Source organism: Geotrypetes seraphini, chromosome 11 (assembly GCF_902459505.1).
Source record: "Geotrypetes seraphini chromosome 11, aGeoSer1.1, whole genome shotgun sequence".
Taxonomy (NCBI): domain Eukaryota; kingdom Metazoa; phylum Chordata; class Amphibia; order Gymnophiona; family Dermophiidae; genus Geotrypetes; species Geotrypetes seraphini.
Window position 1 is genome coordinate 28,111,456 of NC_047094.1, and position 26,732 is coordinate 28,138,187.

A 26,732-nucleotide genomic window follows, 5' to 3' on the forward strand; every position below is an offset into this window, starting at 1 on the left:
CATGGGTACTATTATACTTACACCAGGACTTGGACAAGAATATTAGAAAAAATCGAATCTTTACATTGAGCTTCTTTCTGAGGGGGGAGGGATTGTGTACAGGGGGACTTCCCTGAAGAAACCACAGGGAGTCCCTCTCTGAGGGTTATGGAGTTGGTAGGGTGGGGGGGTATTGTGGAGTTCTGATTGATGATAAATATTGGGGGCTGATTGGTCTTGTTGGGAGCAACTTCTACTGTTTGTACTGCTGGGGAAGCGTTTTGTGAATTGGGAGCTTTTTTTTATATGCTTGCTTTCCCATCTGTTGATGTCCCTGACATTTATATTCTGGTTTGTATATTTTCATAAAAAACTTTTTTCAATAAACATTTATTGATTAAAAAAAAAAGAACATTAAAATTGCCGCTGCTGGGTCAGACCAGTGGTCCATCATGCCCAGCAGTCTGCTCACGCGGCAGCCCTCTGGTCAAAGACCAGCGCCCTGAGACCAGCCCTATTAGCGTACGTTCTTGTTCAGCAGGAACTTGTCTAACTTTGTCTTGAATGCCTGGAGATGGTGTTTTCCCCTATGACAGACTCCAGAAGACCGTTCCAGTTTTCTACCACTCTCTGGGTGAAGAAAAATCTCTGGGTGAAGAAGAACTTCCTTACGTTAGTACAGAATCTATCCCCTTTTAACTTTAGAAAGTGTCCTCTCGTTCTCCCTACCTTGGAGAGGGTGAACAACCTGTCCTTATCTAATAAGAACATAAGAAGTTGCCTCCGCTGAGGCAGACCAGAGGTCCATCTCGCCCAGCGGTCCGCTCCTGCGGCGGCCCATCAGGCCTATTGCCTGAGCAGTGGTCCCTGACTATTTCTATAACTACCTCTTGCTCCTATCCCTATAACCTACCTCTACTCCTATCTGTACCCCTCAATCCCTTTGTCCTCTAGGAACCTATCCAAACCTTCTTTGAAGCCCTGTAACGTGCTCCTGCCTATCACAGCCTCCGGAAGTGCGTTCCATGTATCCACCACCCTCTGGGTAAAAAAGAACTTCCTAGCGTTTGTTCTAAACCTGTCCCCTTTCAGTTTCTCCAAGTGCCCCCTTGTACTTGTGGTTCCCCATAATTTCAAAAATCTGTCCCTGTCTACTTTTTCTATGCCCTTCAGGATCTTGAAGGTTTCTATCATGTCTCCTCTAAGTCTCCGCTTCTCCAGGGAGAACAGCCCCAGATTTTTCAGTCTGTCAGTATATGAGAGGTTTTCCCCTTTAGTACCTTGAATGTTTCAATCATGTCTCTTCTCAATCTCCTCTGTTCAAGGGAGAAGAGGCCCAGTTTCTCTAATCTTTCGCTGTACGGCAGCTCCTCCAAGCCCTTAACCATCTTAGTCGCTCTTCTCTGGACCCTTTCAAGTGGTACTGTGGCCCAGTACCTTCTCCAATCTGTTCATGATCCCCTTCTTTATCATTCCTAGCATTCTGTTCGCCCTTTTTGCCGCTGCTGCACATTGCGTGGACGGCTTCATCGACTTGTCAATCAGAACTCCCAAGTCCTTTCCTGGCTTCTTGTTGTTGGAATAATAATTTGCCTCTGTGATAAAAACTAATGAGCAGCCTTTTTCCATAGAATGTCATTGTATTGAAATCGAAGTTTTTGAAGATCTATAAGTGTTAACATTCTTAACACTTGAAGTTCAAGTTCTTTGGCTTTGATGTCCAACTCAAATGTTTTAATTTCTGCAGCCTGTGATTTTCTAATTGTGGAATTAAGTGAAATAATCAAACCACGAATGTAGGCCTTGAAGGCATCCCATGTCATTATCCAGTTGGTGTCCAAAGGATTATTAAACTGGAAAAACTCATCTATGGCTTTGATGAGTACCTGATTGTAAAAACCGCTTAGATAACCTTGATAGGTGGTATATAAAATCCTAATAAACTTGAAACTTGATGACATTTTCCTTGAATTCTGTTTCATAAAGAAGACTGGAATTGAATCTCCATTGCTTAGGAGATAGCACACAGCCAATGTTGTCCAGGGTTAAAATTATGGCAGCATGATCAGAAATCAAGATTTCTTCGATGGTGGCATTCTTTATAAAATGGCGGAGATAATGACAAATAAAATACATATTAATGCGCAAATACGAGCACTGGGGTGGTGAGTAAAATGTTAATTCTTTACTAGACTTTACTGGAGATCTCGCCAAATATCAAATAAATCCAAGTGGGACTCTGTAAGAGTAGACTTGGCCTTAGGTGCCCTAAAAGACGTTTTTGAGGGTCTATCAATAAGGGGGTTCATGATCATATTATAGTCACCGGCTACGATATGGTGCAAGGCATTAGATGCAACTAATTGGTTGGCAATTTCTTCAAAGAATTCCAGGGAGTCTTTTGTAGGGGCGTAGATGTTAGTTAGAGCCATTGTAGAATTATTTACGTTCAAAATAATTTGAGCCCACCTATCTTGAAGATCATTAGTTGCCGACACTTCTGTGATGTCTGGGCGATTTCTAATCAGAATAAGGACACGATTTTTAATCCCCACCGCAGGAGAAAAGAAGGGTTTCAGCGCCCATCCAAGTCTCACTTTAGTAGCCTTGAGGACATTAAGATGTGTCTCCTGTAAAAGAATTATGTCTGGTTGCTTATTATTTAAATAAGACAAATTTTTTTAAAAGTTTAATCATGTTGTTTAGACCCTTGACATTTAAGGAAATCATTTTAAGGGACATGTGACAAGAAATATTTGAGAGTCATTGTCATTGATGTCAACAACAATAAGAAATATTGATGCTCGCTGAGAGAATAAGCATAGATAAGCTGTGCAAGTAAAAGTTTAGATGATAATAATAATAACAACTTTATTTTTGTATACCGCATTACCATGGAAGTTCTATGCGGTTAACAGATGAAGAGACTGTACATTACAGCGAAGTTACACATTTTTTTTTTGTTGTTGTTTGGCATAGCTACATTTACATTTTCGGCAACGCTACATTTGCGGTGAAGTTATTTTTCAGGTCGGTTACTATTGCAGAGAAGTTACATTTGTTGTAAGTTGCATATATATAGCGGAGTTCATACAGTAGTGTTACATACGGCGGTGATATATACTGCGGAGTTCGATAAAGCCGAGCAGAGGCATTAAGTAAGGGAGGTAACGAAGAAGGGGTGATTAGTTGGATAGGGTGATCCATTTTGTTAAGCCATTTGGTGGCTGACAGGATTGGAGGAGTCGAGAGTCTGAGGTAAGTCAAGGTCCGAGGAGGAGGCAAGGAAGAGGGGGGGAGAAGTTAGAGGAATTTATCAAAAAGGTAGGTTTTGATTGCCTTCCTGAACATTTGGTAAGGGGGGGGGGGGGGAATTGAAGATGAGTGCTGTGAAGCATTTGTTCCATTTGCCCGCTTGGAATGCAAGGGATCTGTCGAGAAATTTCTTGTAGAGGCAGCCTTTCAGGGAAGGAAAGGAGAACAGGTAGGTGTTTCGTGTACGAGAGGGGTCAGCAATTTCAAGGTGCTCGGATAGGTAGATTGGAGAAGAGCCTGCTAGGGTTTTGAAGCAGAGGCAGGCGAATTTGAAGATGATCCTTGCCTCCACTGGCAGCCAGTGGAGTTTAGTGTAATAGGGGCTAACGTGGTCATATTTTTTGAGGCCGAAGATGAGGCGGACAGCAGCATTTTGAACTATTCTTAAACGTTTGATGGTGTTTTTATAGGATCCCAGGTATATGATGTTACAATAGTCCAGTATACTTAAGATTAGTGACTGGACCAGAAGACGGAAGGAGAGGTGGTCGAAGTGGCGTGTGCGAAGTTTCCAGAGGGAATAGAAACATTTTTTGACCTGGGCATTGGTATGATCTTCGAAGGTCAAGCATCTGTCTAGGAGGACTCCAAGGATTTTTATGGTGGGGTTGATAAGATAGTCTAGGCCATTCAATTTCAGGGAGGTGTTTGTAAGTTTATGGTTAGGACTTGCCAGGAAAATTTTGGTTTTTTCGGTGTTCAGTTTTAATTTGAATTGTGAGGTCCATAGTTCTAGTTTGGTGAGGACGGAGGAGGTGAGTTGTTCCGTCTGTTGAGTGAATGAAGTAAGGGGAATGATAATGGTGATGTCATCTGCGTATATGAATGATTTAAGGTTTAAGTCAGCAAGTGTCCGTGCCAGGGGGGCCAAGTAAATGTTAAAAAGGGAGGGGGATAGAGGGGAGCCTTGTGGGACTCCGCAGGGGTTGCGCCAGTGATGGGAGAAGGTTCCATTGCTGTGGACCTGGTAAGTACGGTTAGTTAGGAAGCTTGAGAACCAGTTTAGTACTTGGCCAGTAATGCTGAAGGTAAAGACACCTGTGAAAACAAACAGGTGATACCACATTTCAAAACAGAGATAAGTGAGAAGGTCACTCCAGTCAATAACAGAGAAACAGTAATCAAAACTCCTAAGATATCTAAGACTAATTGCGGGTGTGGCATGTCAGGAATATTTAAAGAATGCTTACGGCCTCTTTTACAAAGCCGCGCTAACAGCTGCGCTGCGCTAATGGCCCCGAATCTCATAGAGATTTAAAGGGCTTCGGGGCTGTTGCTGCGCGGCTTTGTAAAAAAGGCCGTTAGTGAAGCATTGTAAACAAATTGTTGATAAAGGACTTGGTAAGTCCAGCCATTAAATAGCAAAGATAAATAACAAATAGTACAGGTCCACAAAGCCTGCATTTCAAGTATGTTAGTGAAACATTGTAACCCAATTCTTTATAAAGGAACCTGGCAAACCAAGCCATTAAGTAACAGCTAAACAACAAATAATAAAGGTTCACAGTTCCTGCTTGCCATTGAGTAACAATGATAAATATCAAATAGCAACCATGGAATGATGCAACTCCAGAAAGCGCCATATCAGTGAGCAAAACAAAGCAGGCAGACAGTCAAAAACAGCTGAGCTGTCAACAAGTAAATAGCATTGAGCACATCAATTAAATTAAGCTCTAAGCCTGGAAATCCAGGCAATGCTGCTATAATCTCCTTTTTAAGCCTGGAGGCAAGGGGAACTGAAAGTAGTTTTCAAGTTTTTCAAGTTTTATTTAAAATTTGATATACCGCTTTTCATAAATTGTCAAAGCGGTGTACAATGTTAAGACTATTAAAATCCGGGGGAAGACATCAAATAAGACTTTACTGACTTACAAGATACAAATTGGATTAAGGGGGAAATACAATTTATAATAGGAAAGAAAGGACGTAAAAGGTTAACACATTGGGAAGGGGATATGCTCTGTGAGTTCTGCGTTAGTGAGACAAGTCTTGACATCAGGAACTTCACAAGATTATAATATTTTAGGGCTCCTTTTACAAAGCCGCGCTAGGGCCGTAATGCGCGGAATAGCGCATGCTAAATTGCCCCACGCGCTAGCTGCTACCGCCTCCTTTTGAGCAAGTGGTAGATTTTTGGCTAGCGCACGCTATAGTGCACGCTAATCAGGTGCGTGCGCTAAAATCGCTAGCACACTTTCGTAAAAGCCCCTAGTGTTTTAGTAATATATTGTAATGTAGGTATAATTTATGCTTATAAATTTTAAAAGTTAATCTTATTATAATAGATATCACAATACTTTATAAATATTTATAATATTTTATAATGTCTCATATTGTAATTTATATTATGTTGATAATTTTAATTAACTATAATATTTCATATGGTCATATAATTACATATACTATTTTATAATCTTATGATCTTCCATAATGTGTTGTTATATATTGTGGAGAATTAGATTATTCTTAAATTTATAATTGTTTTATGAAATAAACATTGCTATAATAAAGATTCATATATTTATAAATACCTAGATGTTTATATATGATGTGTATTCAAAATATTATTATGTTTTATGAATTAAGCAATGTTGTATTGAAGAAAATCCCTATATTTATAAATATCTAAGATGTTGTTTTGTAACAAGTTTATGAATAGTTAAGGATATATGAAAGATTAGTCTGTAGCATTGATTTATAATATTTTATGTTTATAATAAAATTATCTTAATACATAAATCGGTTTGTACAAACAATACGATAAATATAATATATAATATATAGTATATATATAATATATATATATGTGGAGGGGCATAATCGAAAGGGACGTCTAAGTCCATTTACGTCCATCTCACAAGTCGTCTAAAGCAGTGATTCCCAACCCTGTCCTGGAGGAACACCAGGCCAATCGGGTTTTCAGGCTAGCCCTAATGAATATGCATGAGAGAGATTTGCATATGATGGAAGTGATAGGCATGCAAATTTGCTTCATGCATATTCATTAGGGCTAGCCTGAAAACCCAATTGGCCTGGTGTTCCTCCAGGACAGGGTTGGGAACCACTGGTCTAAAGTAAAAAAAATAGCTTAAGACACATTTTCGAAAGATACGTCCAACTTTTCTTTCGTTTCGAAAATCGTCAAATTATACGTCCTGCCGATCTGATCATCCAAGCCACTAAATCGTCTATCCTTATACCACATTTTCGTCCAACTTTCCGTCCAAGTCCAAAACGCCTAGAACAAGCCCTGTTGGACGTGGGAGGGGTCTGCAAAGTGATGTGACTGCACACCCAGTCATGCCACCTAAATAGTGGGGTACTTTACAGGGCACTGCTGTGAACTTCACAAAAAGAGTGCCATGTCTTCTCCTCCCTACAGCTCCCTTATAGGTTATGGTGAGCCCCCAAACCACCTCCAGAATCCCCTAGACCCACTTATCTACCACCCCAATAGCCCTTATGGCTGCAGTAGTCACTTATATGCCAGTATAAAAGTGTTTTGGGGGTGTATAGGGGAGTGCACATGTTTAAGTATCAATGCAGTGATTACAGGGGCTTATGAGCATGGGTCCTCCTCTATAAATCCCTAACCCACCCCCAAGATGAATTAAGCTGCCTATGGGCTGGACGATTAGGCTTTCCTATGCCAGCTGGCCAGATGATGATGGTCTGGAGGCTGAATTTTAAAGTTATGATTAAAATTTTTATGGGGTTGGGAGGGTTGGTGATCACTGGGGTAGTGGGTGGGGGGTCTGTTTTATGTGTTTGCAGTGCTTAATCTGGTGAGTTTAGGTGGATTTTTGTGATTTAGACCATGTTTTACATGGTCTAAGTCACAACGTCCAAGTTCCGTCTAGGCTCTGTTGTAAAACGTTTGGTTTTACATACTGTACGACTATGTCTAAGCCGGCCCACGTCCCGCCCAACTCCCACCCTCGACATGCCTCCCGAAACGCCCTGTTTAGCTATGAAGGCCTAGGTTGTTTAGAACTACATCCAAAACCCATTTATATTATCGGCACTTGGACATTTTGAGAAATGTTCATCCAAGTGCCGACTTAGGCTGGTTTTTGGACGTTTTTCTCTTTGATTATGAGCCCCATAGTGTGTGTGTGTGTGTATATATATATATATATATATATATATACACACACACACACACATATATATATATATAGTATATAATATATAATACTTTATAGAATACTAAGTGGCTGAAAATACACTTACATTTAAGGCCCAAACACTTACACCAGCCATAGAGCTAGTGAAAATGGTCATGTCTAGATTGCAAAAGACCACTCATAGATTATAAAATTTTAGAATCTATGTACACAATTAAATGATCTACCCATACTCTGCCCAGGTGAATGCCCATCCACAGCATATGTGTCACTGAATCTAAGCGCATACTTACAGAATACTGTTTAGCTGGCAACTCCTCATTTACACATCTAGAATACTGGCATTTATGTGCACCCACACTCTAGTTCCCCTATTTCCATTCTCTGTACTTAACCTCTCAGCCCTCAACTGCCCTCTACTGCTTCTCATCCCCTCACCAGCCACAACTCCTTCTTGGACTCTAATCATTTCTCTTATCCCCAGGTCACTCTTCTTTCTCAAACCCTTTACCTAGCCTTTTATAAGCACTTTTCACCATATTTTACCCTCATTTCCATCCCCAATCATCCCCTTCATCATTCCTTTCTTCTGTTATATGCCTTCGCTGTACTCCATCCCAATCACACCTCTCATCCTCTCTCCAATTCTGCAGGTCATTCAACCCATGCCTCAACTACTCTTCACCATTCATCCCCATTCTCTCACCCCCATCATTCATACTTCCAATCCATCTAACTCATTTCCATTCATGTATATCAGCTGCCAGGTCCTCACTGTCTCTTTCAAATACCCACTCAAACTCTCCCATTCCCAGTTCCCTGCTTCGTCCCAACCTCCCAATCATCAAGTCCATTTCTTCTAATCAGTCTCTGATTCCCATGCTTCTTCTGCCACTCTCCCATCTATATTATGCCCATCCCCATTCCCTAAGTCGGCCATCCATATTCTGCTCTCCCCTCCCCAAATCCAATCTATTTTCTGCTTTCTCCCTCAGTCTCCATCCCATCTATCCTTTTGCCCTTCTCTACCAAGTCTCCAAGTCCCATCCATCTTCTACTGTCACCCCACCCAAAGAGGCTCACATTGCTGCTCTGGAGCAGCCCCCCCCCCTACTCTGGTGATCATTTCCAGTAATTTGTAAGGGGGCCTTTAATTTTAACTTCTGTTACTTTCCTTCCACAAACATTCACCCTTTCCTATATCAACTATACAGTATATAGCCCCAGCAAATACCCTCCCCGCACTCACACCTGTACTCACTACTTCTAGAAATCTATGTTGGAAAACATTCCCAAAACCATGCCTCTGCCAGCTTTCTTATTTTTATTTCAACCTTGTTATAAAGTAAATACAAATGTCTCTCTCACTTACCTTTGGCTTCCTGCATATCCCAAAACTTTTTCACTTTCAAATTAATGTGCTTGACCTCTCTCAACTGCTTCTGCCATTTGCGCAGTTCTTGAATTTCACTAGAGCAGCGCACCTAAAAAAAATAATTGTCAATTTTCTGTGCCATCATGTTAGCCTTTTTCACTCTGTTTTTCAAAAAAAACATCAGGATTAACTGCAAATGTGTCTTATTTCTTTGACAGCTTTGCTATCATCTGTCATGAGTTACCTACCACAATCCTCTGTAATCACTTTTTACAAGAACTGTGCTTCATGTTTAAAATGCTAGGCTGTATAACATTACTATGCTTCCTATCCATTCAAACTGTCACTCAGATTCACTCTTGTGCTAATCTAAACCTGTATTCTCCCTTAAATTTGTCATTTTATGACATCACCCATGATCTCAATGAGAGGAAGTTGGCTGTGATTCTGAAAATGACAATACTGGAAAAAAAATTCTAATATTTTATTGGTGCTATATTAATATTTAGTAAGCCATCATTTTACTTTCAATAGACAAATCTATCATATCTAGAGGCTAACCTATTTCTCTAATACTATTTCACTTTGAGAGAGGTGGTAGAGTCAAAAATGTTGAACAAATTTAAAAAAATGCATGGGATAGACACAGGCAATGCCTAAAAAGAAAGAGGGTGGAAATACAACATGGCCATTGAGGTGTTATCTTGGGCAAGCGTAGTGGGAACTGAGGCCAATGCTGAACAGATCTCTATGGTCTGTTTCCTGCAAATGGCAAGAGTCTAAAGAAAATTAGCCAAATCCATCATGGGAAAATGAGGCCGATATAGGACATACTTCTACGGTCTATGTCCTGTAAGTGGCAAGAGACTGAAAGAAGATTAGACAAATCGAGTCTGGGGGAACTGAGGCTAGTGCTAGACAGACTTCCATCAGCCATGTTCCATAAATGGCAAGAAACTAGAAGATTAGCCAAATCCAACATTGAGGAACTGAAGCTGGTGCCAGACAGATTTCTAAGATATATATCCCACAAATGGCAAGAGATAGGTGACGTTTTGACACCTCCAGTGTGTTAGATCATTTTATTGCCATATACCGCGAGTGGGAGTGCTGTGCAGCTTAGGGGGGAAGGGAAGGCATCTTGACTGGTAAGTTGAATACTTGTCAGCAATACTTGGAGACTTGGTTATAACTATATAGAATCTCCATCATGTTTGGTTGCCTATACGGTTGGCAGACTTTCAGAAGTGTTCATGTACATCACAACTCTGCTACAGCTCAACCAAAACTATACCCCCAGAACTGCTTGTGCACAGACCCCCAAATTCTATATATGGTGCTTAAAGTTGTGTGCATACATCGATGTGTGTAGCCAATGTATGTGCGCAACTTAATTAATAGGTCTAACTGGTGCCAGTAATTGACAATTAACAACTTATAATTGATGCTAATTGAAGTTAATTGAATGTTGCATGCCCAACTTAGTAGGGGCATTGCCCAAAATGTTATGCATCAGATCAAATGTGCAAATCTGGAAAGGGGGCATGGTTAGGGGCGGGTCATGGGTGTTCTTTTAACTTATGTGCCAATATGCACACAACATACAAGACATTTAGGCCTAAATGGGTGCACCTAAACATAGAAACATGACAGCAGATAAAGGCCAAATGGCCCATCTAGTCTGTCCATCCGCAGTAACCATTATCTCTTTCTCTCTCTGAGAGATCCCACGTGCCTATCCCAGGCCCTTTTGATTCAGACACAGTCTCTGTTTCCACCACCTCTTCTGGGAGACTGTTCCACGCATCTACCACCCTTTCTGTAAAAAAGTATTTTCTTAGATTACTCCGGAACCTGTCATAAGGACATAAGAATACCCTTACTGGGTCAGACCAATGTTCCATCAAGCCCAGTAGCCCGTTCTCACGGTGGCTAATCCAGGTCACTAGTACCTGGCTAAAACCCAAGGAGTAGCAACATTCCATGCTTCTGTGGCTTCCCCCATGTCTTTCTCAATACAGACTATGGACTTTTCCTCCAGGAACTTGTCCAAACCTTTCTTAAAACCAGCTACGCTATCCGCTCTTTCCACATCCTCTGAAATGAATCATGTAAAAAGGAGAGAGGGGGCACAGGCTGGATGGAAAGGGGAGAGGGGGCATAGAAAGAAGACAGATACCATATGGAAGGGGGAGAGGGCAGACAGTGGATGGAAGGGGCAGATGCTGGATTGAAGAGACAGAGAGCAGATGCTGGAAGGAAGAGAGTGAAAAGAAGATGAAAGCAGAAACCAGCTACAACAAAAGGTAGAAAAAATAATTTTATTTCTATTTTATGATTAGAATATATCAGATTTGAAATATATATCCTGCTAGAGCTGGTGTTAGACATAACTGGGGACTGCAAAGTCCAGGCAGTGGCTTAGGGCTCTCTTTGACCAGGGGGGGCAGTTGCCTTAGTTGCACTCCCCTAACCCTATTCCTGCTATGTGTGACTGCGGCATTCTGTTAGCATGATATTTCTGTGTAGCATTCTGTAATAATTTAGTAGAGGGGATATATGTGGAGGGGAGACGGGTTTTGTTGATCCTTGCTTTGTATTATTTGTGTTTATAAAATGACAATTGTACAGAATATACTTCAATAAAATACATTCAATATAAAATCATAACTGAGGCTTGTGCGGATGGGATCAGATGGTTTGTGATGACTGAGCTTGTGGAGATGGGGCGGAAACGGGGATTTCAAATTTCAGTCCTAGTAGTTTGCCGGTCCAAAAAATAATTTTTTTTCCCGCCGGCCCATAGGTGTAAAAAGGTTGAAGAATACTGATTTAAGGTACTTGGGGGTGTGGGGCCTGCCTGCCTGCCTGCCTGTCACTAGGCCTGCCTGCTCTGTGCCCTGCCCCGGCCCACCACTAGAGAGGGGGACAGGGTACAGAGCCTGGCAAGGAGAATTTGGTTCAGAGTGTTTTTTTTCTTGTTTTCCTCCTCTAAATCTAGGGTGTGTCTTATGGTCAGGTGCGCCTTATGGAGCGAAAAATATTATATTTATTTTGTACCTTGGGCAATGGATGATTAAGTGACTTGCCCAGGGTCACAAGGAGCAGTGCTGGGATTTGATCCCACAACCTCAGGGTGCTGAGGCAGCAGCTTTACCACTAGACCAGTCCTCACCTCCCAAGTACTGTGAAACTACACTAAATACCTAATTCAAATCTTTTGGCACAGAGCATTTCCACTTTATTTTATCAGTTTTTGTCCTGTTTTCATTTCCATTGAGTTTCCTTCCTGTGAAAGTGTTAGAATTCTACACAATATCTTTGAAATCAGCATGTCAGAAGTGACATAGAGGTTTTCCCATGAAAGCCGGATATAAGAATGAATCAGCATAGAGCTCAAGGTTCTGCCTACAGTCAGAAGTAGGAGAATTCAGTCATCTCGCATTGCACTCTGTATCTCCTTTCCTACCCAAATAAAGTATGCAAACAAACTAATTGTTCCCTGAGATCCTAAAGTTCACCTTGGTAAAGGCTAACTATGATCACTGAATAAACATCCTGAGCAAGTGCCAAGACAGGATCTGTCTCTGCTGGTAAGGAATCTATACTTGTGAGTATTGATGTGTTGGGAAATTGTATCTTCAACCTTGGGATTAAGAGATTGTGATAAATTTTGTGTTTATTTAAAAGCGAAAAAATATCTGCATAACTACAGTACAGCAGTCTGTGTTCGTGTTATATTCCTACCCTCCTCAACCACATTGTTTGTTATAGGTTGGTATTCTAATTTATTTTCACAAGTGTTACTTAGGGATTTTCATCAAATGAGTAACCAAGACCTTAATAATACAATTAATACCATAATTTAATAAACCTCTGTGTCTACATTTAAGCTTAGCATGCAAATTTGCATGCACAATCTATAGAATAAAGCCCAATACGTCGATCGCGATCGACCGGTCGATCGGGAAGGCAACGCCAGTCGATTGCGGAGCTCATCCCGGGTTCAGTGATAGACTCGTGTTGCCGTCCCAATCGACCGGCCGATCAGCCTTCCTCTCCCCAAGGTTCCCCAACGGTCATCACTTCATGCATACTCATTCTCGCTGCGCCCTTCCTGCCCGACTGCCAGAACCCGTCTTCCGACTGGGGGATGATGTCACTTCCTTTGGGAGAAGGCGGGAGGGAGATCTAGGGAAGTCACGACCCTGGAGAGCTGAGCGCCGGCTGCCCCTGGCGGAATCGACAAGCCAGACTGGAGAAAGGCAGTCGGGAGCAGGAGGTGCTCTGCCCAAAAATGCCGAAGCTGCTGCTGCTGCTCTGACGTCTTGAGCCTGAAAATGGGAAGTTGAGCGTCGTGCTAAAAAGAGACTGGAACGGCTCTCATGGAAGACTGGCTTTTTTTCTTTTCCTCGGCCCTGGGGGTCCGGAGATTTGGGCCTGCAGAAGCCTCACGCTGACCAGCATTCCTCTCCCCGACATCAATTCTGACATCGGAGAGGAATTTCTGGGCCAGCCAATCGCTGCCTGGCTGGCCCGGAACTTTCTCTCCGACATCAGAATTGAAGGGGAGCAGAATGCTGGCCGTGCAAGGGAGGAGTGTGTGGCGCAGTGGTTGGATCTACAGCCTCAGCACCCTGGGGTTGTGGGTTCAAACCCCGCACTGCTCCTTGTGACCCTGGGCAAGTCACTCAGTCCTCCATAGCCCCAGGTACGTTAGATAGATTGGGAGCCCACCGGGACAGATAGGGAAAATGCTTGAGTACCTGATTGTAAAAACCGCTTAGATAATCTTGATAAGCGGTATATCAAATCCTAATAAACTTGAAACTCCTAATAAACTTCTGCATGGAGAGCTTGGGAGGCGGTGGCTTGGAGGCCTGTTCCCCGGTGGCGACAGCAAACCTAGTGGCTTGGGGGAGGGCAGGGAGAAAGAAACAAAGGGGGCAGGCAGGGAGACAGAAAGAAAAAGGGAACAGGGAGAAAGAGAGAAAGTGGGCATGGAGAGAGAGAGAAAGAAAGAAAGAACAAGAGGCAGGGAGAAAAAAGAAAAAGTTGGGGGAGAGAATGAGGTCTGGAAGAGAGAAAGCATATAGGAGGCTGAAAGAAGGGAAGAAATATTGGCTGCAGGAGTGGGCTGAAGTCAGAAGATGTCAGAAGTGCAGCCAGAGTGAAGTGAGAAGAAGTCAGAAGAAGAAAGTGCAACCAGAGATTCATGAAATCACCAAACAAAAGTAGGAAAAATGATTTTATTTTCAAATTAGTGATCAAAATGTGTCTGTTTTGAGAATTTATATCTGCTGTCTATATTTTGCACTATGGCTCCCTTTTACTAAACCGCAATAGCGGTTTTTAGCGCAGGGAGCCTATGAGCGTCGAGAGCAGCATGGGGCATTCAGCGCAACTCCCTGCGCTAAAAACTGCTATGTGGTTTAGTAAAAAGGGAAGGGCTATATTTGTCTATTTTTGTATGGTTGTTATTGAGATGACATTGCGTAGAGTCATCTGCCTTGACCTCTTTGAAAAAAACCCGGAATATGAATGATAATTAACATTTTCTCTGCCTTTCAGTGTGCTTTGTGGGTTGTTTTTTTTAAATTTTATTGTTGGTAGATCATTTTGACTTGGTCATTTTAAAAGTAGCTCGCAAGCCCAAAAAGTGTGGGCACCCCTGGAATAGATTCACTAAGCCCATCGATCTTACCCGATCCGTGGGCGATCTTGAGGCAGGCCTACCAATTCACCAACCATCTTCATTCAAATGGGGGCGATTAGAGGCACGCCTCTTACCGACGACACGGATCGCTGGAGAGCGATCCCGACGCATGTACAGACTATCTACTTTACCTTTAGATGGTTTGCGCATGCATTTGCTGTTTTTTTAATTTTTTTTTTACTCGCCCCTACTCTCCTGCTCTCTGCTTCCCTTCCCTGAAGTGTGAGCCTGTGGTTTTAACCCGCGAGTTTAAAGCAGGTTAAAACCATAGGCTTGCGCTGCAGGAAAGGGCGGCAAGCAGGAAGAGAGCTTTTTTCGGCAGGAGAATTGCAACAGCAAGCTTTTGAGCAGGGAGCAGAGCTGTTGGCAGAGCAGAATCGCAGCAAGAGAGTAGGGAGGGAGAAGAGCTAAATGGAGCAGGGCTGCTGGAAGTTGGCTGGGATTTCAGGGCGGCATGGAGCAGGAGCATCGGCAGGGATATGTGCGACTGATCCTCAGCAGTCGCTTGTTTTGGACTCGGCCAGCCCAGTCAGTGTTCCTCATTTTTTTTTGTGAATCGCTGCCTGCCTACATTTGCATGCCGTTCCCCTTCATTTGCATGCATGGATTGGATCGGGTGCAGGAGGAAGGTTAGTTAATCGGGTCGGGATCACAAAGTGGTCGGTGTCCTTAGTGAATCTAGCCCAAAGTCAGTTGCATGCACAACTTCATTTACTAATTGGCTACTAATTGGAGTTAACATAGATTAAAGCCAAGAACTGACGGTTAACTGGCATAAATTGACACCAGTTACATTTAGGTGATATTTTAGAAGCTGTGAGTGCAAATTCTATCATGCACAACTTCTAGGGTGTTTGACATGGGAGGGGTATGAGCAGGTCGGAGTATGCCTAGGAGTAAGACGTGCAGGTTATAAAATACTAGGGCCTGATGCACAAAACGTTTCCTTGCAAGTAAGACTGCAAAGAAACTCTCCTGTCAATGCTCAAAAGGGTTCTCCGTGGCTGCTATCGATCATCATAGCAGTCACCGAGAACCCTAAGCAAATGCATTACAAGGAGCGCATTAATATTCTAATGAGCTCTCCTTGTGATGTACTAAACGACTTGCCCCCAGCACCGAATAATCGGTTTATAAATTTTCCGACAGCTCTTGAGCTGCTGGTAGCTGTTGTGCATATTGTGTGAGTGCATAACACACACACAACAGCTGCACCCATTTTTTTAATGGGCACTGCTGTTGTGCGTGTGTTGTGCACTCACACAACACACACATGACAATTGTGCCCCATTAAAAAAATAGTCTGTGGCTTGCCATCAGCTGATCGCAGCAGAGGAATCCTCAATCTGCTCAGCCTGCAAGACTCCCCGAAGCCATGGGGAGGGATTTTTGGTGCCTGAGCCAATTGGGGCTTTAAGCCTCTCCCAGTGCATCCCAGGATGCACCAGGAAGGGGGAGGGTGCCTTTTTGAAGAGGCGGCCCTATTGGCAGGAGGGTGGGCATCCCTTCTGCCAATTTTTCATCCAAAGGTACAGTTGGTATGGGGGGATGTCAGGGTGTGTACTGGTGTCAGGCTCAGTGGGAGGGGGCTATCTTTGGAGGGGAGCCGGGGGGGATCAGTGGGTGGATGGAAGGGAGGTATCGGGGTGCTTTTTTATATTTAATGTGGGGGTGGGGAGGTATGTTATGTGATTTAATGGGTTCATTCCTGATGAATGGGATGGGTGGGGGAGGGGTCTTTTTTATATGCATTTGACAATAATTGTTAGAATGTCAAGTGATTTGTACGAATTATCTGATTGAATTTTGTACACTTGTTGCAAGAGTTAAAACTGAATAAAGAAAAAAAATTTTTTTTGACATGCGGGATGGGGGGAGGAGCTGTGCCTAGTGATTGCTCTTCTGAGTAGGTGTCAGGCACACTTCCTCTCCCTTTTACCGGGGCTGCTCCGCACAAATAGAATGCATATAATTTGTATGCTCCTGCCACGGTATTTTTTACAGTAGAGTTAGGTACAAAACTGTGGATTTAAGCTAGTATTCTACAGTGGCACTTCTGCACAGAAATTCTATTATAGAATTTGCACTTAGAAGGCTAAATTGTGGCACTTTTTCTTGTACCAAGTTTCAAGTTTATTAAGTTTTTGATAAACCACTTATCTAAGTGGTGTACAATAAAATATATGAAGGGAGAAAATAAAATAATAATAAAAAACAGACATAATTACATAAGAAATACAGTATAACATTACACGTTACACAAATGGGGAGAAGGGGATGAAATACAATGGTTCACGGAAGTTTCGCCCCCCACATTTCGCCCCCAGCAATTCGCCCCTCACATTTCGCCCCCGCACATTTCGCCCCCCGGATGTTTCGCCCCCACACATTTCGCCCCCGCACATTTCGCCCCCGCACATTTTGCCCCCCGGATGTTTCGCCCCCACACATTTCGCCCCCGCACATTTCGCCCCTGAGTGTCAGACTATTCCTCTCGCAGGTGATTTCTTTGCCGACACGACGGCAGGCTACAAATTCAAAGTGCACAGCTGGCTGTTCTCACTGCCTCTAATGTCGGCCCTGCAGCTCCGGACTTCCCCACACCTGCTCTCTCCCCCCCCCCCCCCCCGATCACTATTATTTTAAATGTTATGGCAGCCACGGCGCTGTATCCATCGGAGGAGACTTCTAACCTCGGCCATGAAGTTGCTGTTGCAGGAAGAGTTCCGGGGCAGGCCGAGGTTAGAAGTCTCCTCCGATGGATACAGCGCCGCGGCTGCCATAACATTTAAAATAATAGTGATCGGGGGGGGGGGGGGAAGAGCAGGTGTGGGGAAGTCCGGAGCTGCAGGGCCGGCGTTAGAGGGAGTAAGAGCTGATGGTGCCACAGGGTCCCGCGTTGGGGGGGGGAGGGAGGAAGAAAGAAGATGGGGGTCATAATCCAACGCTACCTCGGCCTGAGGTGTGGGGAAGTCCGGAGCTGCAGGGCCGGCGTTAGAGGGAGTAAGAGCTGATGGTGCCACAGGGTCCCGCGTTGGGGGGGGGGAGGGAGGAAGAAAGAAGATGGGGGTCATAATCCAACGCTACCTCGGCCTGAGGTGTGGGGAAGTCCGGAGCTGCAGGGCCGGCGTTAGAGGGAGTAAGAGCTGATGGTGCCACAGGGTCCCGCGTTGGGGGGGGGAGGGAGGAAGAAAGAAGATGGGGGTCATAATCCAACGCTACCTCGGCCTGAGGTGTGGGGAAGTCCGGAGCTGCAGGGCCGGCGTTAGAGGGAGTAAGAGCTGATGGTGCCACAGGGTCCCGCGTTGGGGGGGGGGGGGGGAGGAAGAAAGAAGATGGGGGTCATAATCCAACGCTACCTCGGCCTGAGGTGTGGGGAAGTCCGGAGCTGCAGGGCCGGCGTTAGAGGGAGTAAGAGCTGATGGTGCCACAGGGTCCCGCGTTGGGGGGGGGAGGGAGGAAGAAAGAAGATGGGGGTCATAATCCAACGCTACCTCGGCCTGAGGTGTGGGGAAGTCCGGAGCTGCAGGGCCGGCGTTAGAGGGAGTAAGAACTGATGGTGCCACAGGGTCCCGCGTTGGGGGGGGGGAGGGAGGAAGAAAGAAGATGGGGGTCATAATCCAACGCTACCTCGGCCTGAGGTGTGGGGAAGTCCGGAGCTGCAGGGCCGGCGTTAGAGGGAGTAAGAGCTGATGGTGCCACAGGGTCCCGCGTTGGGGGGGGGAGGGAGGAAGAAAGAAGATGGGGGTCATAATCCAACGCTACCTCGGCCTGAGGTGTGGGGAAGTCCGGAGCTGCAGGGCCGGCGTTAGAGGGAGTAAGAGCTGATGGTGCCACAGGGTCCCGCGTTGGGGGGGGGGGAGGGAGGAAGAAAGAAGATGGGGGTCATAATCCAACGCTACCTCGGCCTGAGGTGTGGGGAAGTCCGGAGCTGCAGGGCCGGCGTTAGAGGGAGTAAGAGCTGATGGTGCCACAGGGTCCCGCGTTGGGGGGGGGGAGGGAGGAAGAAAGAAGATGGGGGTCATAATCCAACGCTACCTCGGCCTGCCCCGGAACTCTTCCTGCAGCCACCACCCGCCTAGGCAGGAACATGAAGTTGCTGTTGCAGGAAGAGTTCTGGGGCAGGCCGAGGTTAGAAGTCTCCTCCGATGGATACAGCGCCGCGGCTGCCATAACATTTAAAATAATAGTGATCGGGGGGGGGGGGGAAGAGCAGGTGTGGGGAAGTCCGGAGCTGCAGGGCCGGCGTTAGAGGGAGTAAGAGCTGATGGTGCCACAGGGTCCCGCGTTGGGGGGGGGGAGGGAGGAAGAAAGAAGATGGGGGTCATAATCCAACGCTCAGGGGCGAAATGTGCGGGGGCGAAATGTGTGGGGGCAAAACATCCGGGGGGCGAAATGTGTGGGGGCGAAATGTGTGGGGGCGAAATGTGTCTGGGGGCGAAATGTGGGGGGCGAAATGTGAGGGGCGAATTGCTGGGGGCGAAATGTGGGGGGCGAACCTTCCGGATCCCAAATACAATATATGTATAGAGAAGGGAAAGGGGAAGACACAAAAGGAGGGGAAAATATAATATGCTATATATCATAGTTCACCCAATAGCGTATCAATCCAAATGTCCAAGTATTTCAATAAAAACACTGGAAAAAACCAAAATGATAGCTGGCAATAATTTCCGTGAACACTGTACAAAAGCAAAGCTTTACTTTTGAACGGTGTTCACAGCAATCGTTGCCAGCTATCATTTTGGTTTTTTTCAGTGTTTTTATTGAAATACTTGGACATTTGGATTGATACGCCATTGGTTTTATTATTCGATACCAAGACTCCTGAGACAGGCCTTCCTGGGCCGAAACACAATCGTGTCGAGTCTGTTTAATAAATAGGATTGAGCACCATCTGTTCTCCTTCGTTGTTTCTTTTTGTACCCCTTTCTGGTATGAAGGCTGTTTCTCCTGTTTGTCTTTCGGACATATCATAGTTCTTCAGAATCCTAATGATCATAAACATCTTTGAATAAAAAAATTTTACATTCTGATTTGAATAGAAAGGGCATTCCATAAGGATGGTGCTACTACGGAGAAAATTGATTTACGGGTGGTGTCGTAAACAATGTTACACAATGAAGGAACAGATAGAAGGCATTGATCTGCAGAATGTAAAGCCCTACCCCTTAGCGTACAAAGTTGAGCATGCAAGTTGTAGAATAAGTGCAGCTCTATATGTAAATAAGTAGCTAATTGGCATTAATTAACTGGTGTTAATTGGCATTAAGAGTTACATGGGTATTTTTATTTTCCACATTTCTGTTCCACACTATCCAAAGTTCTAGGTGGATTACAACAAATACAGAATAGACAATGAAGTTAGTGATAATTAACAAAAACACTGACCCAAGATGGTTAGACAGTACACTTCTCCCTCCCTATTCATGGGTTTAGAACTTGTGACTTCGGTTAATCGCAAGTTTCTAAACCCTGATCCACCTCCACTTCCCAGCCCTCTCCACGCCGTACCTGGTGGTCTAGCGGTGAAGCGGGGTAGGAGCGAGCTTCCTACACTCCCACCCCGTGCAGAGCCGTCAACAAAAATGGCTGCCTTGAGTTCCCGTGGCCATTTTTGTTGACGGCTCTGCACGGGGCAGGATTGTAGGAAGATCGCTCCTGTCCTGCTTCACCACTAGACCACCGGTTAAGGTGGAGAGGTCGGGGAGACAAGAGGGAGGCGGGGGTGGGTCAGAGTCGGCCCTAAAAATTATTTGCAATTTTTCCGTATTCGTGGGCCAGCTCTGCCCCTAACCTCCGTGAATATGTAGGGAGAAGTGTAATTGCTGTTAGTTGGTATTCTATAAATTACGTGCACAAAATCCAGAGTGTGCAACTGCAAGGAAGGCAGGGACCTGGGAGGTGGGTCAGGGGCATGCCTAGAAGTTATGTATGTGGATTAGAAAATGCTATCATTTATGTTTCTGTCTATGATTAGATATGTTTCCTTTAGAAAATACAGGGATAATACTAGTTGAAAGCGGAGGGAAGTCAGAAAGTACTTATGTCGAAAAATATATGTGAACTGACCTCACTTAAAGACCTCACCTGTCTATGGAGAGTGATCAAAAAATTAATAAGTTGCTCAGAGACGTGAAACTACAAGGAAGGTGTACACCCTCCTAGTGTTGGTACAGAGTTTACCTTCCAGTCATTGCAGCTATTTCAATAATGATCACGCTCCAAGCCAGAATTCTGCATTTATACCAGCCACTGAGCTAACATAAATGCTTGCTTCTAAAATTAGCTCCTTAATAATGATGTAAAGTTTAATAATAATCCTTAATCTGGGATGTCCTTAAACAGTCCTAATATCCAAATCCTGAACAGAAGTAATATTTTTTTTTTTTTTTTTAAATATCTTTATTCGTTTTTACATTATGCAAACAAGTGTACAATAATTCAAGTCATACTATACATTCTTCACTTGAAACTCTACATTCATTTTATACCATAAACTATCTCCCCTCCCTCCCTTTCCATATATTACCCCTCATAATGTCATAAAACCCACCCATCCCTCCTCCCCCCTACATATATTTAATGGGGATAAATATAATTATTTATTTATTATAATACTCAATTAATGGTCTCCACACCTCTTTAAATTTCTTATAATAACCTCTCTTGATTGCCAATGTTTTTTCCATTTCATACACCTGACAAACCGAACTCCACCAGAAACAATAATTCAATCCTCTATAGTCTTTCCAGTTATGTGTTATATGTTGGATGGCAACTCCTGTTAAAATCATTAACAGTTTGTTATTATTCGATGAAATTTGACTTTTGGCCCTCATAGACATTCCAAACAAAACTGTGTCATATGATAGGGCCACATGATTCTCTAACATACAATTTATTTGACCCCAGATCAATTTCCAAAAATTATTAATAAAAGGACAATAAAATAATAAATGATCTAGAGTTCCAGCCTCAAGATGACAATGCCAACATCTATTAGACTTAGAGCAATCCAATTTTTGTAAGCGAACAGGGGTCCAGAGTGCTCTATGCAACAGGAAAAACCATGTTTGCCTCATAGACGCAGACATTGTACATCTTATCCTCCAAGACCAAATACGTGGCCATTGAGATGCATTAATTTGATGCTTAATCTCAATGCTCCAAATATCTCTAAGTACAGTCCTTGGTTTTTTATTTAAATATCCAGATAATGTTTTATACCACTGTGCGGCCTGGTGACCCATAAAATCTGCCTGGAAGCATAAGAATTCTAGAGTAAAATGAGTATTTAAACGTTCAAGATTGTTCTGAACAAGCCTCAGCCCCACCACTCCACTGCTAAATTTATCTGGGTAGCGGAAAGATAAAGATTAAATACATATAGATATAAAGATTAAATACATTGAAATAATAAAATAAAGTAGAAATTATAACAGTGGAAAGCCAGTGATGATTACCACATAAATCTTCTCACTACCAAGATAAATTTAGCGGTGGAGTGGTGGGGCTGAGGCTTGTTCAGGACAATCTTGAACGTTTGATATTACTTCTATTCGGAATTTGGATATTAGGACTGCTTCTAAAATTAGGCATGTAAATGCAGACTTACTCTAATATTCTATATTGGCAATCATGTATGCAATTGTTAAAGAATCCATGCAGAGTGTGCATCATCCCATCAACTAATATTAGGTGATCTATACAGAATTATTCCCTGTCTGTATTTCATTTGCAGGTCACTGACAAACAAACAAAATATGCTATAACTACTACTACTACTATTTATTATTTCTATAGCGCTGAAAGGGGTACGCAGCACTGAACATTTTAACTTACAATAGACAGTCCCTGCTCAGAAGAACTTACAATCTAATTTAGACAGGACATTTCAGGGTTGGGGAGATTATGGTAGAGGAAATGATACTGTGGGTCTAGGTATCTGACAGCAGTGAGTGGGAGTTAAGAGTTGAAAGCAGTTTCAAAAAAGTGGCCTTTAGCTTGGATTTGAACACGGCCAGGGAGTACAATGTATTGATTCAGGCAGCCTGTTCCAGGCATATGGTGCTGCAAGAAAGAAGGGACGGAGTCTGGAGTTGGCAGTGGAAGAGAAGGGTACATATAAGAGGGGCTTGCCTGATGAGCGGAGATCACGGAGGGGGGGAGCATAGGGGGAAATAATTGAGGAGAGATATTGGGGGGCTTCAAAGCAAATGCACTTGTAAGTCAGCAAGAGGAGTTTAAACTGTACTCGGAAATGGACGGGGAGCCAATGAAGTGACTTGAGGAGAGGGGTAATGTGAGAATAGCGGCTCTCGCGGAACATGAGTCATGCAGCAGAATTTTGAACGGATTGAAGAGGCGAGAGACGAGTGTGCAGGAGGCCCGAGAGAAGTACGTTGCAGTAGTCTAAGCTCAAGATGATAGCACATAAACTTAGTGGACTTTAAATTAGTTTAACCATCCCTAATTGCTGATCAAATTCAAATAACTAACAACTAAAGAATACTAAGATGCAGATAGCTGTTCTGCAGTGAGAAGGAACTTGTCTAGTTTTTTGCATAAAGTACCTAATATATGATTACTTTTCAGTTGGTGCAAAGAGCTCCTAAGAGAAAAAGGCCACTCTCTGGAGGCTACAGTAGCAGATTGAGGTGGACAGAGAGGCATGCAAAATAGTAACATGGTTCCACCTCTAGTCTGGCAAACTCTGTATTGTCCTGGAGAAGGAAAGTCATTAAGGAGTGCCTCACCTTGGTGAAGCAGGAATTGATCCAGTATCTGGGACCTGCTCTCCAGTTAATGCTGTATTATCTTGCACTGAGGATATGTCTGCAAGGGCAGGAGGGAAATGTTAGCATGGCTATTATATTTGGTGATTTGATCTTTTAAGAGAGACCGAAACAGAGTGTGTGTGTTACTTCTGGGGATGAGAAAGGGATTGCAAGAAAGTGTGTGTGTAAAGGAAGGACTGAGAAAGAAAGAGTAACTGATGGGGTTCAGTAGAAAGGAGAGAAGAGGATACAGAGTGTCCTGAGTAATGGCAAAGACGTGGATCTCAAAGTATTACAGACAAATAAAAAAAATATGAAATGGCTCTTCTGTTTGGAAAAGCTGCAGATCCTTGGGCTAAACCATCTTGCTGAGCTGAAGATGAAGTAAGAAATCTTTTTAGATTTTGGTTCCAAAATAAAATAAAAACTCTTGGTAAGCATGCTTCTAGTAGCCTCTAATTCTGTGGGGTGGATGATATCCAGGGCCCTTGGATATTATGAAAATAGGAAAACCGGCCCAGGGTAAATGAGGCAGGGCAGATGGAAAGAACAAACTTGGAGCTATAATCAAATATCTAGCCACATGGCTCAGCTCTTTTCAATAAGGAAAATTGTTGTAAATAATCTGTATCTGGATATTTTGGGAACCGTGTCAAAAATGGTGTACCTAATTCTTCGTAACCCTGAAAAGTTAGAGTTGTGAGTGGAGATGTCACTTGGGAACATTTAGAGGAAGAGGTGGAAAGGAGGTGTCAGAGCAGAGACCAGATGATGTACTGTAACTGCCTATGATATGGAAGGTAACAGCAACTCCTTGTTGCTGCTTCTGGGCTGTTTTACCGCACTGAATAAGAGCAGAATGTGATCCAACCTTCCCCACAGGAGCTGAGTGTCAGTTCAAAAACATGAGTAATGAGCCAGAACTTGAATACTAATTTGAAACAGAAGTGTAAGGTTTCCTTCATGTAAAAATACTTAACATACAAACCCCTCAGGCAGATTTTCATCAAGCCTGAGATTCATGTGTATGCATTAACTGCCATATTGTATAATAGGTCACCCATAGTTGGGCATTGGAATTTATGAGTGGATCTTAATGAGGAATTGGCACCAATGGTGTAGTAAGGAAGTTGCGGGGAGGGGGGGGGGGAGCTGTCCATCTCGGGCACGGTCTTCCTAAGAGCACGGCACCCCTCCTTCTCTCCGCTGTCCCCCCACTCTTCTCCTTGCCACCTACATGTGCCCCTTACCTTTCCCCATACCTTTTTTACTTCCCTGGTATGAGGCTGCTGTCCACGTCAGCATCAGCGCTCTCTCTGATGTCACTTCTATGACCTGTGCCTAGGAAGTGATGTCAGTGGGTGAGCTGACACTGACTTGGGCATGGTGCCCACACCGGAGAAGTTAAAAAGGTACGGGGAAAGGGAAGGGGGTGCGACAGGGGAGCGAGGAAGAGGGTGGAGGAGTGGTGCCACCACCCCGGGCGCTGCTCACACTTACGTCACTGAATGGCACTAACTGGCCACTTGGCTGGTGCTAATTAGCACTTGATTGAAGTTGCACATGGATCTCCACCACATGCTATCCTATATCCTGGTGCCTAACTTTTCCCACACACAACCCAAAATGAGATATGGTCATGGGAGGGGCATAGGCTGCTGCTGGACATTCCCCAAAGTTAGGCACCAAGTTATAAAATAGTGCTAATATCTGGCAACTAAAATTCAATGCAAAGAAACACAGAGTAATGCGTTTGGGGATTAATAATTGGAAGGAGCCGTATATGCTGGGAGGGGAGAGGCTGATATGCACGGATGAGGAGAGGGACCATGGGGTGATAGTGTCTGAAGATCTAAAGGCAAAATAACAGTGTGACAAGGCGGTGGCTGCTGCCAGAAGGATGCTGGGCTGTATAAAGAGAGGCGTAACCAGTAGAAGAAAGAAGGTGTTGATGCCCCTGTACAGGTCGTTGGTGAGGCCCCACTTGGAGTATTATGTTCGGTTTTGGAGACCGTATCTGGCAAAGGACATAAGAATACTTGAAGCAGTCCAGAGGAGGGTGACAAAAATGATAGGAGGTTTGCGCCTAAAGACGTGAGGAGAGACTGGAAGTCCTGAATATGTATACCCTAGAGGAAAGGAGGGACAGAGATATGATTCAGACGTTCAAATACTTGAAAGGTATTAACATAGAACAAAATCTTTTCCAGAGAAAGGAAAATGGTAAAACCAGAGGACATAATTTGAGGTTGAGAGATGAGAGTCTCAAGAGCAATGTAAGGAAATTCTTCTTTACGGAGAGGGTGGTGGATGCCTGGAATGCGCTCCCGAAAGAGGTGGTGGAGAGGAAAATGGTGACGGAGTTAAAAAAAAGCGTGGGATGAACACAGAGGATCTAGAATCAGAAAATAATAGTAAATATTGAAGAACTAAGGCCAGTACTGGGCAGACTTGCATGGTTTGAGTCTGTATATGGCCGTTTGGTGGAGGATGGGCTGGGGAGGACTTCAATGGCTGGGAGGGTGTATGTAGATGTACTGGAGTGAGCTTTGACAGAGACTTCAGTAGTTGGAACCTAAGAACGGTACCGGGCAGAGCTTTGGATTCTTGCCCAGAAATAGCTAAGAAGAAGAAGGAAACCCCCCCCCCCCAAATTATTTTTTAGATTGAATCAGGTTGGGCAGACAAGATGGACCATTTGGGTCTTTATCTGCCGTCATCTACTATGTTACTATGTTGAATTGCATATGGCTTCTTGAGGTTTAAGTTTGATTTTTGTCTACATTTATTTAAGTTTGTGGTTGCTTATAGTTTCGTTTTTCTATGCAGGGGCTTTGTTGTGAATATGTTAGCTTTGGGATATATGCATCACAGATATTTGTATTATATTTAGTGACTTACGAGATAGCTGATGGGGAGGGAGGGTAAACAATCTTTACAGATTGGCTAACCATGATAACCAAAATTTCTAACCTCTGGTTTATATTCGAGTCAATCTTTTTTCCCCCCTTTTTGGAAGGAAAAAGGATACCTCAGTTTATATTCAGATTTCTTTTTATTTTACAGGTGTCACAAATAACATTCGTGTGAAGTTTTTGTATTAATTACATCATTTTGCTTTTACTTGATTATCATTCAGTACTGTATTATACCTATTCAATATTTTTATCCTCCCAAAGGAAGGCATTGTGCCATAGTTGATAATATAATTTAAGGGGATAATTTTTAAACTGCCCCTATTGAGATAAAGTCTGGGGATTCTTTTTACTGGTGGTCCATGCACCAGTTCTCAGAATACTTTTGATATTAAACCTTAGCAAGTGCAAAGTACTGGCAGATATTTGCACGTTCTTGTTTTATGCAATTGTTCTGTATCATGGAAACTAATGTCTGTAGAGTTGAAAATGCAACTATATACATTATTTTTCTCCATTAACCAA

The 26,732-nt window shown here is 43.6% G+C and overlaps 1 protein-coding gene across 1 annotated transcript in view; it reads right to left on the reverse strand.

Moving 5' to 3' along the window:
* IQCK (IQ motif containing K) overlaps positions 1 to 26,732 on the reverse strand; it is a 126,486-nt gene that overhangs the window by 15,468 nt on the left and 84,286 nt on the right. Inside the window, exon 8 of the mRNA XM_033962950.1 lies at positions 8,794 to 8,905. Coding sequence (XP_033818841.1) covers positions 8,794 to 8,905 — 112 coding nt within the window. The remainder of the gene's footprint in view (positions 1 to 8,793; positions 8,906 to 26,732) is intronic.